The 19997-nt window shown below is 39.6% G+C and overlaps 1 protein-coding gene across 3 annotated transcripts; it reads left to right on the plus strand.

Moving 5' to 3' along the window:
- The first annotated feature begins 1299 nt into the window (after nucleotides 1-1299).
- On the plus strand, nucleotides 1300-10591 carry RAE1 (ribonucleic acid export 1). Of its 3 annotated transcripts, none has more exons than XM_032198428.1 (13): nucleotides 1300-1359; nucleotides 1749-1845; nucleotides 1976-2080; nucleotides 2932-3024; nucleotides 3841-3927; nucleotides 4835-4921; nucleotides 5186-5257; nucleotides 5780-5887; nucleotides 6870-6976; nucleotides 7070-7145; nucleotides 7637-7831; nucleotides 9254-9339; nucleotides 9827-10591. In XM_032198428.1, coding segments are annotated over exons 2-13 (1107 nt in total). In that variant the 5' UTR covers nucleotides 1300-1359; nucleotides 1749-1755; the 3' UTR covers nucleotides 9828-10591. The 3 variants fall into 3 exon arrangements, with proteins under 3 accessions (XP_032054319.1, XP_032054322.1, XP_032054320.1); XM_032198431.1 differs by having other exon boundaries at nucleotides 9913-10591; XM_032198429.1 differs by lacking the exon at nucleotides 9827-10591 and having other exon boundaries at nucleotides 9254-9340.
- Nucleotides 10592-19997: the final 9406 nt, after the last annotated feature.

Genomic DNA, 19997 nt, shown 5'->3' on the forward strand with positions numbered 1-19997 from the left:
CTGTTTTTCTTGATAATACTTTCTTGACTGCTTCTTGTTCAGTTTATCACTACAGATAGATTATGGTTATCTATTCTTTTAAAGCAGAAAATGATGCTGTACAGTCTTTTTAATTTTTGAAGAGTAAAAGGCTTTGTTAACAATTTTTTGGTAAATGTCTCCTGAAAATAATTTTAAGTACAGCGCTGTGGTATTTTGTGTTCACTGTAAACTCAAACCTAAAAGTCAGAGATCGTTCTTCGTTACTGCATATCTCAAGCAGTTATAAATGTTCCCGCAACCAAATTGCTATTTGTTTTCAATGAACAAGTAAGCAAGCAGATGTTACTGATTAAGAATTTAATAAACAACCCTGTTAATGATGCACATCATAACAAAATCCCTTGTTCATTTTTTTTTTTTTTTAAGTTGGCCCTAAAACAGTAAAAAGAAGCCGGAAACTGCAGTGATTAAAGCGTATAATGTATTTTACATGAAGAAACCAAACTGAGTACACAGAAAATATTTCTAAAACTGATCCACAGAGTCATCGAATAATATTTTCAGTAGACTTTATATTTTACTCCTGCTCCACCAGTATCCAAATCAAAAGGAACTCGAATTCCTTTTTATTTTCTGCACTGTAGCAGTGTTACTGCCTACTAGCAACTTCCAGTGTCTGGGTGCACAAATAATCTCGATCCACAAGTAATACACCAGCAGAACTGGGAACTGGGGTTGTTTATTCTGGAGAAGAGGAGGCTCAGGGGAGAACCTTAAAAGAAGTTGGGGGGAGCTGGGGGTTGATCTCTTCTCACAGATAACTAGCGATAGGACCAGAGGGAATGGCCTCAAGTTGTGCCAGGGGAAGTTCGGGTTGGAAATGAGGAGACATTTCTGCTCAGAAAGAGCAGTCAGGCATTGGCACGGGTTGTTCAGGGAGGTGCTGGGGTCACCGTCCCTGGGGGCATTCAGGGAAAGGTTGGACGTGGTGCTTGGGGACAGGGTTTGGTGGGTGACACTGGTGGTAGGGGGATGGCTGCACCAGGTGATCTTGGAGGGCTTTTTCCAACCGTAATGATTCTGTGATTCTACACCCGGCCTTATAGCAGGCTGTTTTCATGACAGCGAGTTTCCACACCCCTCAGAGAAATGTTCTACCACTGCCTTACTCCCATTTAAACGTGTCGGGCTTCCCCGCCCGCTACCACTAGCTTCAGGTGCCACAACCACCCCCAGCCCCTCAGCCCCGAGCCCCCTCAGCGGGGCCCCTCTGCCCGCCCCCAAGCCCGGCCCGGGCGCAGGCGCCGCCACCTCCCCGCTGTCCGCGGCGCCTGCGCGGCTCAGCGCGGCCTGGCCTGGCCCGGGAGCGGCCCCTCGGTGAGCGCGGGCAGCGCCCCGAGCCCCGGCAACGGCCCTGGGGCAGGGGCTGACGGGGGCCGGGGCTAACGGGGGAGCCCCGAACGGCCGCGGGGCAACGGGACGGCCGCGACATGGCGGTGCCCCGCCCGCGGGGCCTCCTGCCCGCCCCGCCGGCCGCGGCGTAGGCCGGGCCCCGCAGGGGGGCTGCGGGCTGGGGGCTGCCGGGGGGTGGGGGGTGTTGGGGACTCGGCTGCAGCCAGAAATGGCTTTTTTTCTGCTTTGGAATTTGCCGTGGTTTTGTATATTTGGCTGCCTCCAGCCCGGGGTGTGCTCTGCGTGGTGGCTGTGGTGGGACGCGGTGTGAGGGGTGCCCTGTGGGGCTCAGGGGGACGTTTTGTCGTTTGCAGAGCAAGGATGAGTCTTTTCGGATCAACCTCGGGGTTCGGGACTGGAGGTACCAGCATGTTTGGCAGTACCACCGCGGATAACCATAACCCGATGAAGGTACGAGCGTGAACCCTCCTGCGTGGTGTGTCGCAGCAGTGCGACCCAGCTCATCCCGGAGGAGCCACAGGAGCTCAGTGACACTGTCTTCAAGCATGGCTAATTTTATTTTGTCTCCTGTGCTTTGCAGGATATTGAAGTCACATCTCCGCCTGATGACAGCATATCTTGTTTAGCGTTCAGTCCGCCGACACTGCCGGGGAACTTCCTAATAGCAGGGTCGTGGGCAAATGATGTAAGTACTCGCAGTGAGGCCTACAGATGAGTAAAGTGAAAGCATTTGTGCCTAAAGTGCAAAATGTGGCCCTAAAGACTTATGTTAGGGGAACTGAAAATCTTTCTCTTTGCAGTTGCAAGATTTGTTTCTTAATGCCTAGGCATTACAAATTTTGACGTAGCAGCTTTATCTGAGAGACTGCGTTGTGATATTCATATAAGTTGTTCCTCTGCCTATGGTTTTAAAGTTCTGCTCAGAATATGTAATTAATGTTATTCCTATTAGGTTTTTATTACTTCGTTGTTTGTTTTTTTCTTACTTTTTCAGCTTCATTTTCTTATAGAATTAGATTGACATAGTTATAATTTGACCAGTGGAAGAGCGATGCATGCAATGGTGAATCTTAGCCTGTTTGACAGGATAGTCTCCAAAAAAATCAAGCTCCTATATTCAAGCTCCTAATTTCAGCCTTGCTGAAATTTCTGTTTGAATCCAAGTGTTTGATCCCAATTGGCACAAACAGGGAGGGGAAAACAGGAATTGAGTGCAGCTTTTAACTGTTCTGTTTGGTCTGTTGGGTGGTACCCTGCAATTGGTAGCTTGCAGCTGGCAGTTAAGGGGTTCTACAGGAGAGCACTGTGAGGTGTTACGTGAGGCACATAAGGTGCTTCAGAGGTGGAATTGTGGGGCTGAGTGTGGATGCCTGTTTAGGTGAAGGTCTTTAGGTGAACATAGAGGAGACAAGGTTTCAGTTGGTTCAAAAAGGAGATTGGTGTTTGTAATCGTATAATAAGCTAAGGTTGGCATCTTTAAGATGAGAAGTTGATAGTACTAATATGTTACATCTATATCTGTGTCTCCTGTTCCAGGTTCGCTGCTGGGAGGTTCAGGATAACGGACAGACAATTCCAAAGGCTCAGCAGATGCACACAGGGCCTGTACTAGATGGCTGCTGGAGCGATGTATGTCCCTATTTGAAAATAGACCATCAATGTTAACTTTAAACCTAAATAAGTTGGCATGTGGTTTCCAGAGATGCAAATGCCATGTGTGATGCATCCTCTGGTTATTGTATACACTTATGTTACTGTTAATGTGTGCTAAGCATGTTGTAATAGAATAGATCGATGTGAGAGATGAGATAGGTAAAAGTGTTTAAGGAGTTATTTAAAGCTAGGTAATAGCTAGCACAGCTTTCTTGTTTGGTTTAAAACAGAATTTAGAAAAGGCCTTGAGTGAAGAACCTTGTATTTCAAGCTGAGTTTTCATTGGATGTGTATTTTTCACAATATGGAATGTGTTTTTTATAAGATTTTAACAAACCCATGGAATTCTGCAGGAGTATATTTACAGCAAAAGTACACAGTCTGAAATTGACTAGTCAGGACTGGACCAGCAAAATGTTTAAAAGTTTTATCAGGACTGTTTACATAACGTTTCAAAGTACAAGGGAAAAAAAAAAAGCAGTAACAAAATCAAGGATCTCCCCCAAAAAAGCTTTCTAACTACATACTGAATATTTTTTGCATTATTTTTGCATTTTACCTTATCTTTGTTACTGCTCTGTAGGTACCAAGCATGAAGAAATACCTGTTTTGAAGTTCGTTTTGAACTGTTTTGGCATATTGTAAAGAAATTTCCGTTATGTTTCTTTTGTCTTACAATCCCTGTGTATGTCACATTAATCTTATTCTATTAGAATAGGACTTGACAGTTTTCTGGTAGGTATTGCATGATGCAGATATATTTAATCTCTTGTGCTATTTCTTGTTTTTCAGGATGGAAGTAAAGTATTTACTGCTTCCTGTGATAAAACTGCCAAAATGTGGGATCTCAATAGTAATCAAGCTATTCAGATTGCACAAGTAAGTCCCAAGCTAATCGATATAATTTTTTTCTCTTCTCTGTTTTTATTAAAAGCTATGTTTCTTAGTTAATTAAGATAATGTTTAGTGCTTACAAAGTAGATGCTGCTATATGAGAAAGAGATTGTAGAATGCCTTTTGTTTTGTTGAGCTACTGAAGTGGTTATGGATAGGGAGATAAGCAATCAAAGTGATTTGAGTAGCCTGTGCAGCTGTTCCTCCTCCTCTACCTGAGATCTCTTTCCATCACTGCGGTGACATTGGTAAGTCACCTTGCTGCATGCTAATTACGTAGTCTGAGCCTACATGTTTTTTCAATTTTCTTGCATTGTTTTAGATGCCTAGTACCTGCTATCATTTATCTCCTGATTACATTATAGATTGGTTTAGCCTTCCTTTTTCCACTTAAAATTTTTAGGGTAAAGAAAATAATAAAATGCTGTTAAATTTACTTTCACAAATACCAGCTTTTTGCTGATATCTTATCCTTGATTTAAAAATCTTGTTAGTGTAGTTAACGTGGGCCTCTCTTATGTATTCATTATAAGAAGAGGGGGGGGGGAAAAACACAACAAAAGCTTTTTCCTTAGCATGGTTGGTAATGTACTCCATAAATAAGTAGAAAACTCTTCTTTTTGTAGCTTGTATTTCTGCTTTGACTGTATCGCTGACTTGTTTGTAGTTCTTTGCTTCAGGACTCATTTTTTTCCTCTGTGGATGATTTTGCAACACTAAAGAACACAGTAAGGTCACATCCTGCAACCTTTATCCTAACTGCTGTGACTAAAATAATTGTTTTTCTTGAATGGTTTAAAAAGTGTAAATACACGTAAAAATATGAGGAACACAAACAAGAAATGCAAGCTGTTATCTTAGTATGTTTATTTTATCTTTTTTTCTTTTTCAGCATGACGCTCCTGTGAAGACTATCCACTGGATTAAAGCACCAAATTACAGCTGTGTGATGACAGGAAGCTGGGATAAAACTTTGAAGGTGTGATTTTTACGTGAACAAATAAAGCACGCTAATAATCTGCTTATGAAAATATTAGTCTAAAGTGAAAATATTTTGTTAAACACACTGATACAAAAGGCAGATAAATGAAATAAGCTTACTTCACAGAGAGTTGCAGTACTCTCTCTGACTATTGACAGGAATGAAACAACTTGGTAACACTTACCTTCTCGTTTCTAAAGTAGTTTGCATAGTGTATCCTCAACTCCAAGCCTAAACTTGTTTGTTTTTTATTTCCGTCAGTTCTGGGATACCCGCTCACCAACACCTATGATGACACTGCAGCTCCCTGAAAGATGTTACTGTGCAGATGTGGTAAGCCATGAAATAGAGTAAACTGGCATCAGTAGGTTGTCTGGCAGTCTTTGAGCCTTCTGTAGGTTAGCACTATATGCAGACTTATCATTTGATCTCGTTGTAAACTTGATGATAAAACATATGTTGATGTTCTTGATCAAGCCCCTGGAAAACAGGTACTTGCATTACACAAAGTACGCTTGGAATCTTTTTAACATCACAAAGACAAGTCACCACTAGAACTGACCTACCGATAGTTGTGGATGAGGTTGTGTACCACTGTTGCAATTTGTACTGGAAAAGTCATCTAATAATTAGAAGATTCTTGATATGGTTCTCAGTGGTAGGGAAGAACTGATGCGTTTTGTTACAAAATAAGCCTACGTGTGAACACTTTACCTCCCACCTGCCCTGAAAATAGTCTGATTCCTTTAAATTCTTCAGGGATTTCGGCAAAAAAATAAACTCTTTGTTATGAGTTTTCTGTCATGCTCTGAACACAACTGCCTCTCTTCCAACCTGTTTTATAATCTTACCTAGGTTCATCCTATGGCTGCTGTGGCCACTGCTGAAAGGGGTTTGATAGTTTATCAGTTAGAGAACCAACCATCTGAATTTAGAAGAATAGAATCGCCTCTTAAACACCAGGTAAATGATTATATTTATTACAAGTGTATTTATACAGACTGACATTCTGAACTTCCTGGTTGTGGTAAAAAGCTGTTTCAAAGATGGCATCCTTCATCTTAGTAGGGCACATGGCCTACTTTGACTTCTATTATGGTGGTATATTAAAATAAAATACCAATGCCTACACCTTTGAGTCTGTTTGCGTCTTATGGTGGGACTGCATGGAGTGTAATGAGTTTCATGCAAGACCCCTGAGTTCAACAAGTGTTTTGAGATGACCTCTTTCCTTCTTCCTTCATTGATCTTTATCGATATCTATTGTATGTGAAGTACAAATAATTTCTGAAACATTCATTAGATAAATGCAAAATTATTTAATACAAATTTACATTTTGCCTACAAATTACAAAATTATTGCAGACGTAAATAAATTTATATACTCATGTGCACAGCATTAAAATTGAGCCTTGTCATGTCCTGCAGACCTGTTCTGTGCAGGGCCTTTGCAAGAGTTAGAGGGTTTGGAAGACAACCTGCTATTGAGTCTGTTTTACAACTCATAGTTTTGTTGCTTACTGGTGGTTTGAAATTTTGCAAGTGGTTATAGCCTCCAAGTACAATGGCAATTGTATTCCACGAAGGTGGGATTGATTACATTTCGTTAATATCTGGTATTCTAATGAAACATAGAAATGTTTGTAGGTTTTAAGTTTGGGTCATCTCGTATTCGTAATGTTTTAGATCTTTTCTTCACTTGAGTTGTTAAGTATATAGACTTTTTTTTTCTCATGAGGAAATTTCTATAGCTGATCTCTATAAGGATTCAGAAATGTAAATAATACGGCCTGATTTCTGAGTAGAATTAGAAAAAGTCAAGAGGAGTGAGTCTGTTTGTGCTTTACTTTTCATTATTGTATATAGTGTTTTGTGTCCCTATGCAAAACAGCATTCAGAAAATCTGTCCCTCAAGTTTCTGAAATACTTTCTTTCTCAAATTTAGCATCGCTGTGTTGCTATTTTTAAAGACAAAGTGAACAAACCTACCGGATTTGCCCTTGGAAGTATTGAAGGAAGAGTAGCTATTCATTATATCAACCCCCCAAATCCGTGAGTATTGCTTTTTAAGTTATCCTTTATTTGTTACTCAATTTACAATGAAGAATATAAAAATACTTCACTTTTTTTTTTTTTTATTTTCAGTGCAAAAGATAATTTCACTTTCAAATGTCATCGCTCCAATGGAACAAACACGTCAGCACCTCAGGATATCTATGCGGTAAGCACTGAGCATGTATCGGTAGGGTAGCATATGTTTTTAATGTAAAACCTGCTATGAATTTGTTCTCCATCAACTTTTATTTTGTGTAAAGTTATCTTAGACTTAATGCTTAAAGTGCAGTCATGATCATACTTGAACAGGAAAGAGAAACTTCTGCAATTCCTTTAAAACAGAAGCCAAATCAGCTACTTATTGTGTAATCTTGGTGGAGACCACACTTGTTAATTTTGATGATTTTGAACCAATCCTTAGTATATTATGTAATATCCATTGAAGTTTTAGGTACTACAATAAAGATTCTTTCCTTGTTGCTTCAGTGTCTTGTTTCAAGAAATATCTGATTCTGATTCATATCTGTTGAAACACTTTAAAAAGATAAGAGCTATCTGTAGTTGTATTTACTTGCAGGATTTAGCACATGTTGTGAGTGTTCCGATCATCTGTGTATGTGTGTGGTGCTTTACGTGGTATTTTGTATGATTCTGCAGGTAAACGGGATAGCATTTCACCCTGTCCATGGTACTCTTGCAACAGTGGGATCTGATGGTAGATTCAGCTTCTGGGATAAAGATGCACGAACAAAGCTAAAAACATCAGAACAACTTGACCAGCCAATATCTGCTTGTTGTTTCAACCATAATGGGAATATATTTGCATATGCTTCCAGTTATGATTGGTCAAAGGTAAGAGGGGTGTAGACCCATATTCACATTGACAGTTAGCAATTAAAAATTTTCCTTTCACATGAGGCTTTTACTGTTCTTTGTAAATAGTGGTAGAGTCTTTCTAGCTTCATAGACATGCAAGAATATGTACAGTGGTCATTGTAGGCAGAAATCTGATGAAATGTAACACCGAAGCAGTGCATTCTTTGTTTTTTAGCAGTTATATAAGAGCGCTAAACAAAGCTATTTTGCAATATTTTGCAAATGTGGGTGAACAAAATGTAAATTACATGATTCAGAAGTCATTCTTGTTGCTCACGCGTTCTGCTGTGGGGAGAGTCACCAGGCAATATGGTATGCTAACAGGTTCTCACAAATCCTTGAAGTGCTTGTCTCTGCTTCTCATGCAGATTATTTTTAACTTAAAATAAGAAAAAAGGAAAAAAGCTGTAGCTGCGGTTGTAAACACTTAAGCCAGTGTTTGAATGCCATGTACTAAATTTCCAGAACCACTCCGTGCATCTTGCTGGTGGTACTTGCCTATTTATCTTCCAAACTTGACTCAAAAACAAATCAAGATGCAAGAGAATCAACAAACCACAACATGTGGAGAATCAGTTCTTAATTGTTTAAGAAGGGGACTGCAAGGGTGAAATGTAAATGATTTTTAATGGAATAGCAACAAGAGGAAACTATTAAGCGCCTGTTACAACTAATGCTGTTAAATTTGAGGATGATATTTATGGCATTTTTGACTAAGTGCAGAGATCACGCAAATGAATTCTATTGCATGCAATGAAGAGAGTAAAATCTTAATTTACTTCATTGTATTTAGTCTTGTGAATGCTGCACATACTAAGATAACTTTGTTAAATGCTGGGGCAGATAAATTCTGTTCTAAATGCGGGGTAGGCTGTGATGGCAGCTATGTACCAAAGTATCTTTCAGATCTGTTAATAAGTAGGTACCAAGTTTATTTTCTGGAACCATTTCTGTGAAGTAGATTTGGTGTTTCAAGTTGTGCATTGCACTTTACCAGTTTACTCTCCCTGCTTTTGAATATTTGTGTATTGAGTTTGTAATGTGTATGTAAATGTCAATATGCAGAATATTGTATTTGTATTGCAGTTGCCTGCAGAACTTGGGCTTCATTTTGTAAATAAATGTGACCTTGTTCCCTATAAAAGATAAGGAAAGAAACACAAAGTGAAACTAAGTACGCATTAAAGTTCTGGTTTCTTCTCTGACTACATGGACACAAACAAAAAGCACAGAGCTCTTACATTGCATCTATGAATCAGAGCTTAGAGATGCTTTTTTGATTTATTCTTTCTATGAAGAATTTTTTTATATCTTAAAAATAGACAAATGTCCTTTAAATTGTAATATTTTCTCTATAGAAAGTAAACAGATTATTTTTCTTTTTTTTTTTTTTTTTAGGGTCATGAATTTTATAACCCACAAAAGAAAAACTACATTTTTCTGCGAAATGCAGCAGAAGAGTTAAAGCCTCGGAATAAGAAGTAGTGAGTATGAGTCTGACTTGTGTTACTCTACTGTTTTTCTGCCATTCATGCCTCTACTCCACTGCTCTTCTGGCACTTGTGCCCTATTGCACCATGGTTCAGTCAACTTTGGATTGCTGACATTTAGCAGGATGTCTAAAAATTGTATTAAATGTGTTCTGACTTGCTGGAGGACACTTTTTCAAATAAGATACTTTAATGCGTATAAGAGAGAGCCTACTGTTCACAGGATTTAACCACTGTCTATTCCACAGCAATAATGAAATTGCAGCAAAACTTAAGTCTGTTACTCCTGCTTAGAAGCTCACCCATTTGTATTTCTGTATTTGTTTTTAATTAGTACTACATTAAAATATGTTAATTATAATAGTTCTGGAGAAGTTATATAAATACTGTATTTTTTCTAAATACTTGAAGAATTGCAAGTAGTTCTTTCAAAGGAGGCTTGCTGTGTCTTAGTATTTAGGAGTCCTTTCATTGTTTTCAGATTTTTAAAATGGAAATACTGTCTGCTGTATGCCAGGAAGAAATGCCTTGCAAATTGTTTTCCCTTTTTTTGGATGAATTTGGTAGGTATGTAAGTGACCAATAGCAGTGACAGAAACTCAAGACAGAAGATGGACACAGTGCAAGTTCTGCTTTCCTTTATTCTTACACTCCAGCAATGCATATGACTTTTGAGCCAACGATACTCATTCTAGTCCAAAGGAGACCCTGCCAGTTGTGCCAAGTGGTGTATAGTTCAGTAATATGAGCAATCCATTAAAGGTTTTGTTCTGTTCGTGACCAAACCAAGGAGTGCAAAATGTGTGGCCTGAACTGCTTTAAAACTGACACTTTTAGAGTTAAAAGTTGGTTCTTTTACATCTCTATTAACCCTTTTTGCCCCTTAGCAGGGGGTTCTGGACTGAATAATTGATCGTTTTTGTATTAACTAGAAAATAGTGCTGGTGAGGTTAATGCTGATCAAAAATGCTGTGAAGAAAAGTTACAACAATGTACGTCTCTGACTTGAATCTACCACTGTTTACTTTTAACTATCCAGTTGTATACATGCCAAAGTTTCTTTTTAGAAGTGAATGCTTATTATTCCTGTTTAACTTTTTTTGTCTGATGACTAAAAAATGGGGGCAGGGGGACACCGCATGTATAAAAATACTTGTCATATTGTACAAACTCTGTAAGACTGTACGCTGTAACACATGGTTATGGATACATGCTATGTTTCAAATAAAATTTTTACTAAACATTTTCTTATATTGAATGGTTCTATTATATTTGCATGGGCAAGGTAGTGTGCTTTCCTTCTAAAAGCAGCTTCTTGTCCTTTCACTGCAGCTCAGATACGTTTTCTAAAAGTAAAGTACTTCTTTCCCAGCTGCCTTATCTGGAAATCTAATGCAGCTTCCAGTTGCTGTTTCATTACAAATCATTCCTGTGGTTTTGCTGCAAAGAACTTAGAGGACTAGTGTTAAAGGCCTTTGTTTTATGAGAATGAATCAGGCTCCTTCTATCACAACAGCCGTACATCTGGCAATTAGTCTTTAGTACAAATGAATCATAACTGTCTTCAAAATCTCTGGCTTACTGGCCCTTTAAGTTCAGACTTGTTTCTTTAGTGTTCATCAGTTCCTGCTTAGTGTGTATCACTTAGTTGGTGTATATTTGAGGAAAGTTCGTGCTGCTGTTGTTTAAAGATGCTCTTCTCTGGGCTTTGTTTCTCAAGATACCTTTGTTCCTACCACTTCTGTGTTTACGTGGTTTCAGTTTTCACATTCAGAGACTATTCGTTTTCTTTAAGATAGCAAAGAGTTCCCAGCAGCTGCAGTAATGGCTGGCTGTTGGCTCAAACAGATCTTGTTTTTTGTTGAGGGTGTTGTTGTTTTTTAGTTTTGATTATGCTGTAATCTTTGGCTATTAGCGCATTTTTCCAGTCTTCTCAGTCAAATGAACACCAGCAAGCAGCTAGTATACTCAAGGTTGTGTGTGTGATTGTTGATGGCAAAATAAATAAATTCTGTGTGCAGAACTTCCACTGGTGTAAATAGGGAAGAATGGAATGTATCATCTGTCGCTTGTTTAAAAGTTCTGTTTCTTTGTTTTAAATACATACCGTGAATGAAGTCAGGAGAAGATAGATTCATCCTTGTTCAGTATGTGCACTTACAGTGGTTCACATGGAGCTGCACCTGCTTAAGAGGATACTGAGTTTAGCCAAAATATATTTTCCTTACAGAGCTAGCACTGGTAAGTCTCTTGTATGGTGGTAGAGTTTTATATTAATAAGTACTTATTCTCCTGTTGGAATCAGTTTCTTTTTATCTCTCAGTGAGGCTTCAGAATTACTTAGTCATTGCGTTAATTGTTCAGACTAATTTTAGAAGAGCATATTTTCCATTACGTTGCTATGCACATCAGATATATTCAATTGGGAAGATGAGACTGAAACTTTGAACTGGTTTGTTTTCCATTACCTAAGTTAAGAGAATGCACTGGCAATTTACTCCTCCCTGGAATTATTGTGATGTTCTCTTGTAAAGTACACACAGCTGTATCCCTTCAAGCCTCAAACATAAGCGAGAGCTTATTCATTTGCAATTCAACATCATGGACATCCTAGAAATGTATTAACTTGCTATTCACTGGCAGTTACGTGTCCAAAAATCTTGAAGTAGAATGTAAGATTCTAATGTGTTCACCCAAAGCCAACCATAGAAATGCTAGATTAATTAACAAAAAGTGGTAAGTAATTTTTAAAATTTAATATTAAAGTTCATGTTTTTACTGCATAAAAACTATTTTTGGAGTAAAGAGCAACTCAGCTTAAGCTCCAAAAAAACCACCAGGGACCCTTTATAAACATATTCAGATGAGCTACCTTAGCCTTCCTCCTGCTAGTCTCATACATCAGTGGTCTTGCATGTCAGTTTATAAGTTTTTCTGAAATATATTTTATTAAACAATTCACAAAAAGTTTCTCTGACAAATTAAAGCAAGACACACTTGCAGAGTTGCAAGTAGTCAGGGTGTGTCTTAACTTAGAATCTATCAGATGGAAATGCAATAGATGAATTGGTGAGTGCTCCGGTCTAGTATCCTAAGCCAGGAATGGATTTGGGATAGGGATTGGGTTAGATAAAAGTGCAAAATTTCAGGAAAACTGCTGCTCGTGCCTGGTCAGATTTTAGTCGTGATTAAATTCTAAATTCTGCAAACTGTATGAAAGATCTGTAGCTCATAATTACTTCAAAAAGAAAGAATAGTTTTTAATGGTGCTCTGCCACGTGTGTTTCTCCAAGGTTTTTCTGCTTACCAGCCAAATGAGAACTATCACTTCATCGCCAGTACTGCAACAAAAAATAACGAATGGAATAAACTCAGAATGAAAACAGATCCCTAACAGAATTTTCTGCACCAGCAGTTGCAGTAATGCATATAATGCACTAAATGCCATTTAAACCTGTTGCTGTAAATCTCCCTTTATGCCTGGAGGTGGCAGCATTGATGGCTTCAGGAGAAGCATTGCGGGCAGCCTGAGCGGCTGCACACCTGCTGGGCTCCGCGGAAGGTCTCTGCAGAAAGCACAGCTACTCGTGAGCTAGGTGGTGAGGTATGGTGCCCCTTCGACAGTTCTTGCCTCTGGGTTAGCTGAAATATATTTGCAATCTTAGGTCTAAAACCAAAACAAACAAAAACAACAACAACAGAACACTTTAAAATTATCTGTAATATCAATGTATCCCAAAATATGGAGTGCAAGAAGATGACAATGCTTTATTTTTAATTTGAGTTTTACAGGAATGTATGTGATATCTATCCGTAAGTGTAAGCTAAGACATTTTTAGAACAAACAATGAGGTGCTCTTTTAGCTACTCAGAGACATCTGTACAGCTGCCTGAGTTTTGGCAGCCTAAGTAGTAGCGTAAGTGTTGGTAGTATGTTTGGGGACCAGAAGTTTAAGGAGTTGAGATTTAGGTGAGGGTGGAGCTGAGTGAGTAAGCCTATCGACTGGATTACTGGCTACAAGCATTCAAATTAATTTATTTTTTAAGCCAAGTTTTTCTAATTTAGGCCATAAAAGGAGGCTCCAGGCTGAAAACTGGCAAGTAGTTCTTTTTTTTTTTTTTTCTTCTAAACTGGTTTTCTTGAAGGAAAACAAAACAAACAAACAAAAAAAATCTAATTGAAATACTTCAGTAAAACTAAATAGGTAAGCTCAGTGATGAGTTACTTAAAAACAAGTGCACTTCCAAATATTTGAAATGCAATGTCTTTGGATTTTCATTTTCAAAGCTGGCAAATGCATGAGATAATGAAAGGGAAGAATAGTCTGGAGTTACAATATTTGGGTATCGTTTTAATTGCTTGTTAACATCACACAGCTATTTGGCCCCTGGGGCAAGTTTAGAAGAATAGAAAACATCTGCATTGACAGAATGTCATCTTTGCACACCTTAGGCTGCGAGTCGGAGTTAGTAGAACTGTTTTGTCCTACAGCTCATGTTCAAGCCAGGCCTGAAAGCCATCCAATTCTTATTCTGAGGTAGACTTAGGTATAGGCAATAGAGACCCCAGCAGTTGGACAGCCATTTTAATTGTGGAAACTGCTACTGTTCTTCCCTTGCCAGGTCAAAATAAACACAGCAACACCAGCCGGCTGGCCCTGGCGGTTCCAGCAGACAGATGCTCGTTGCTTTCCTTGTGCAACATGTTCTGCGTACCCGTGGAGTAGCCTGTGTTCCCAACAACCTGCAGCAGGAAACAGGCTGGTGAGAATGCAGGCACAGGAGGGGCCCGCTGGCATACTGCAAGTGCTGTGAGTTAAAGTGGCAGCCAGCTGTCTGCACTGCCCCAGCTCAGTCCTGCCTGACGCAGCAGCAGAGGCTGACACAGCACAGGACTGGAGTGAGGATTACAAGTATCTATTTCACTTGGATCAGGCTAGTTCCTCAAATGCAAAGCAAACCTACCTTTATTTTTGCCGTTTACTTGGTTCTGAAATGGGGATAGTGCTGCTTCAGTTAAAAATGTTCACACTGTTGAGGATTTGCTTGTCAGGCAGTGGGAGGTTGAGGCAGTAACACAAAGGGGGCCATGTGCCTCTGGAACAGTTTCACATTGGTAGAGCAATTCCAAATGTTTGTGTTGCATCAGTTCTGCAAATATTTCATTTAAACGGTGCGTAAAAGATACAATACCTGTCAACACTGACTTTGTAAAGAGAGACCGTTTTCTTCTGTTGACTAATTATCCAGTGAATATATTCAGTTTGAAGAGGCACTTCAATAATTTAGCAGGCATGTGCCAGGTAATATAGGAGCTTTTGTCTTACGAGTGGCATAGATCTTGAATCATGTGTAACTCAATCTCTGGCTTTATGTATTCAAGGAAGTGTTTCGTATAGCTCCCGTATCAAGTGCCGCTGAAAAGCAGGCCTAGATAAAAGATTAAGGTAGTGCTCTTAGCTCTGAAAAGGGAATGTTTACCCTTTACTATCCAGTATATATTTTGCAGGCTTTAACAGCTTTATGAATGTGAAATGTGTATATACTAAAATCCAATAATGAGCCTACTGTAACAATAGGAGAAAGCTGAAAACTGATGGTTAAATACCTGAGTCAATTAAGACTCTCTCCTTACTTTATGGTGTATTAACAAATGTTTTGTAGTTTGATACAGAATGCTTCCTGACATTAGTGTTTCTTAAATGCAGGTCGTTAATAGTGCTGCATTCTTTGGTTTGCTGGACCAGATGAGAATAATCATGTTCACTTCCTGGGAACACTGTGTAAGTAAAACTCAGTAGATTTTCTTCAAACCTTTCCAAAGTATTTAATCATGGTTGTGCCTTCTCCCAGAAAGGTTTAATTTCAAATGCTCTTTTCTGAGTCACTGTCAAATTGCTCAGTCCTTCCTCTGCTGGCCTACAATGCATCTAATCTACAAGAGAGGGAGATGCATTTTGCTTATAAAAGGCCACAATTATTGTACTCAAAAAAGTACTCAGACTGGAATCTAGCTGTCTACCTGCTGTAGAAAAGGATGTTTATTTTCAAATGATGAAAACTAAAGTTAAAAAATACAACATTTATTATTTTGGAAGGACGGTTGTCTGCCCTGCTCCTGCTGTAACACTTCAGTGGGATTTATACGGACTCAGAGGAACAGATATCACTTACCTGACGAGTAATTGCTTTCTGCAGACATCTGACTCTTTTCCTTGGAAACCTTCTACATAAGTTCATTCGTGGTCTAAAGCAGTAGGGCTGTCAACAGTAATTAGTTGTTTATGCGTTAATGTTTAATTTATGGGATGGTACCCAGTATGTAAAGAACAACTTCTGCATCTGTTGAAAGTTGTCAGACATCAAACAGTGTGCAGCATTTCAGAAGCGCATTCACTGGATTGAAATAGCTTTTCACAAAACCACAGAAAGATGGGAAATGTCTATTAAAAGAGAAGAGCTTAGCAAAACCATTTTCACTGAACCCTTTCTCTTCTATCAGGCTATTGTTCAAACACAGGCTGCGTGCTGCCATTCGAGGCCTTCTCTAATGCTGACCTATGTCTTTCACAATGGCTTAGGTCATCCAGTTCATCATCTGAGCACCTTTCTTTGGTGGTCCTGCCAGCAGCGATGGGGAAATGAAAGAGAATATGACTGAGCACTTCAAACTATTGTGAACATGGCTAGGTTCAGGGTAAAAGTTCCCCACTAGTAACTTTCCTATCACAGTCATCTGAGAATTTACTTGCTACTGTCTTGCTCTTACTAGGCCTCCTTGTCTTTGTGGACAGTGCTGTCAAAGCTGCCCTTATGGTAAGGAAACAGTAGAGTTGTTTTTAATTCTTGTAGGCTGATGAAAATTTCCTTTGATGTAGGATTTGCCTTGCTGTTCCTGGCTGACAAAATGGAAATCGTATCCAAGAAGGGGAATTTCCTGATGAGTGCTAAGCCATATGCTTGAGCTCGAATTTACTTCAAATAGGGATCAACAGGTCTATCAACCCTTTTCTCCCTCTGAGAATATATGTAACATACCCTCTTTATTACCTTACGCTCTTCTGTGTGCTTATCCACTACCTAAAACCATGATACAGTAACTAGTCCATGAGATTTAGCAGGAAATTCCCCCCCCTCTCCATTTTCAGTTCTCACATTCATTGATGTCACTGTCCTGCTGCAATGTTAAGAACATCGTGTTGATGGCAATATCCTCCTAAGCTATTGATGGCTTTTCCCCCTCAGCAGTGACCATGATGCTGGAGCAGATTGAATGAAGTGTTGGACAGTAAAGAGCGAGATGATACCATCTCATGAGCTTTGACCTTCTGTGGCCTGTGACTGCCTTCCAGTAATGGTTTTTTGAAAAAGGCATACTTCAGGCCATTCAAAACCACATAGAAGCTGGAATCATTCTGCCCGAAGTTCAATCCAGGTAACTGTTTTTCTTTTTAAATACTTTGCTGGGCTCTATGGAGATGGTTTTCGTATCCAATGTTGATACGTTGTTTTGACGTCTAGACAGTTCAATTGTGCTCATAATCTGGGCAGCCACTGCTCTGCAATGAATCTTTGCTGCCTTGTGTTTGAGTAGAGTAAACATGGCAACTACAAGTCTCTAAGTGTTTCTAACCAAATCTCTGAAGAAGGTTAATTAGGCCTCATGCTGGTATCTACTTTTTTTGTGTAAAGTATTCTGAACTTGGCAGGTTCTCTCCAGGCATTAAATACCCTCTAAAAGTATCTGAGTTTGGAAGGGGGATATTGGGGCATATGGATTATTTATCTCATTAGACGTGGCAAGGCAGAAGAGTCTGTATGATTAAGATTTATAATATAGCAATTTGGGAAAGAGAACACCACCAGATTAAGGAGGTAATGCAGGGGGCTGAGACCCAGTATGTTCACCTGTGGGAAGCAGAATAGAAAGGGCCCTCCTGAGGTCTACCCCAGTGCTGTTGATGTGTTCCAGCTCTGAATTCATTTTTCTTTAGCTGCTAAGAGTGTCTTCTATGCCCATACAATTGTGCAGAGCTGAGACATCTTCTTGAATGTTTTACTTCGTCCTAACTATTCTGTGGTTGGAGTGGGTGGACAGTTCCTGCTCGGTTTGTTTTGTGGTGTCACGTGCAATTCCATGAAAAGGTCATGGGATGTGGGCCTGCCAGCTCTGGTAAAGATTGTTAGGAACCTTCTGGCATATTCTTTCTTTTTTTTTCTTTTTTTTGTTTTTTTTTGTTTTTAATCAGAAAATACCACTTAGTTTTAATATAGCAGCTCAGCAAATATTTGGGAAAAAATGTTTCAAAATGCCTGAAAATTTCTGCTTCCTTCCTTTAAAGAACATGAAATCGCTGCTTCCTCATTTTAAAATGTAGTTTATGGTTTTTAAAATGCTAACAAAAGGTTGAAGATAGAAGTAACATTTTCCCTAAGTACATTAAATGTAAACAATGAAACATTTGTTGAACTAGTTTGAGCTGTAAGCTTGGCAGTTTGACTCAGATGAAATGTATTTTCTATGAAAAATAAAAAATCAGGGAGGAACACCCATGCTTTTTCTTTTGGTCTCTATCTCTCTTCCTTCTTCCTTCCTTCCATCTCTTTCCCTTCAGATTTTGGTATACCTGAGCCTACCAGTTGGATAGGCTACTAGATAGTCTAGTTGATTGGGACTTTTTTACACACAGCTCCTTGGATTCGAGGGGAACTTGTGATAAACAGCACAACACAGACCATGGAGGAGACATTCCCCAAGAGCAGAATAACCAGCACCAGTTTGCATGGATGAATGTGGGCTTGACTACTCTAGGTGCACGGCAGCACCTTCACCACAAGCCCAGTGAAGCTTTTTTCCTTGCTGACCCAAACATCAGTGGTCTCAAACGTGGTTCATTCCTCCCCAGCTCTTACTCCCGGGTAAAGCTTGTCTCAATGATTATCCCCCTGTCAACAGTCCACCAGGATAGTCATGAACATCATCTGCAACATGTATATTAAGTGCAAAAGCATGTGGAAGAGAGAGCAACAAGCCACGGGGTTTTAGCTGAGCCCAGACTGGGAAACTTGTAGGAAACAATGATGGTGGTGGTGCCAGGGAGGAATCTTACTGTCACAGCTCATCTGTTCTCATAGCTGGGAGCAGAGGGAGCTCCAATAGTGGCAGCACACCACAATAGCGATTCAAAGTCATTTACCATCCAATGGACTTTGATTCCTAGCATTACCCAGTGACTCTATGTAACCAGTGTAGCCAGCAAAGGAAATACAGCTTGCTCAGCATCCCCAGTGCTGAAATGTTTCACAAGAAAAAATAATCCTATTGGAAGATTCCTACTAATGCAAAAGCTTGTTCAAAGAGCACTCCTGATTAGGAACATCCTCTATTCAAGTATTTTGTTAAAAGTGGCCTGAAGAGGAAGAATTTTTATTTTTTAATTCTCGTTGCAGCAGCAGCTCTGAGTTAAGCAATGGTTGTGGTGTGTTCAGGGCATCAAAGCAGAAAATCAGACAAAGGGCCCAGATGCAGAATTTCCTGATATAACCTAAACCAAATGCCACTGAATGCAGCTTCCCTCAAGATCTCCGTGGTACGCTACTGTTCACAGCCTAGCTGGTGGCCAGCATCCAGACTGAGCATTAGTAAAACTAACAAACCAAACAGTTCCCACAGAAAGTCCGTTGCTCTTCAGCTAACTTATTTAACTGTGGAGCATCTGAGAGGGATGTTTCATCTACTGTTGTTGCAATAACCAGTGAGCGGGTATCCATGACAAAATCCAAGGGCATTGCCCTACAGCAATGAAGTCTTGGCTACGCAGCAGCAGCAACTGAAAAAGGTCGGGGCTCCACAGTAGCCCTGCTCCACTTTAAAAATAAAGCCCATCAATTTTGTAAGAAATGAGGGACATTCTTCAATGGCTTTCAAGTGATGTTCCAACACCATTCTCCCAAAGACACCAAAGGAAGAAGCAGAAAAGTATGTGAAAACAGCACCACAGAGCTTCACTGACATTCATGATACCCATCCCTGCCAAGCGAGGGACAAGAACAGGAAAGACTTTAGAGCAAGGAAGGAACAGGGCTAAATTCACTCCTGCAATGAATTTGCTACTTATTTTCCTTTTTTCTAATCCTGTTTATGTGCTCCCAGGAGTACACTCCTTCTGCTGTAATTTGTTTTCCTTCCTTTAGACAAGGGCCACTTCTACGTGGTTCTGTACCTGTTTGGTCTTACAGTGCTTTGCTAAGATTTCTCAGCAGAATTGGTTTGGTGATCTGTAGCTGCTCCTTGTCAGGTCTTGGATAATCCTGCTGAAGTCTGTCCCCCAGAAGGAGCCTTTGTGTATCAGTTTTGCATAAGCCTCAAGGAATATATCAACATAAGTGAAAATATATTAATGCGAGTAAAAAGCCAGTGAGTTCTCTTAACTACGTTGAATTATCTTTAAATTTAATCTTCCTGATCAGTATTAGAATAGGATGTTCTGGGTTTGCAATACAAATGAAGGACAGCTGCCAGAGATCATTTTTCTCTGAGCCTGTTGATTGATCAGTGCAGTTTTACTTCCTAACAACTACACAGAACTAAATGCAGCTGTACAGTAGCACGTACCACGTCTGTGTTCCTGTCGTCCATGACTTGCTGCTTG

The sequence above is a fragment of the Aythya fuligula genome, chromosome 16, assembly GCF_009819795.1.
Source record: "Aythya fuligula isolate bAytFul2 chromosome 16, bAytFul2.pri, whole genome shotgun sequence".
In the NCBI taxonomy this organism is placed as follows: Eukaryota; Metazoa; Chordata; class Aves; order Anseriformes; family Anatidae; genus Aythya; species Aythya fuligula.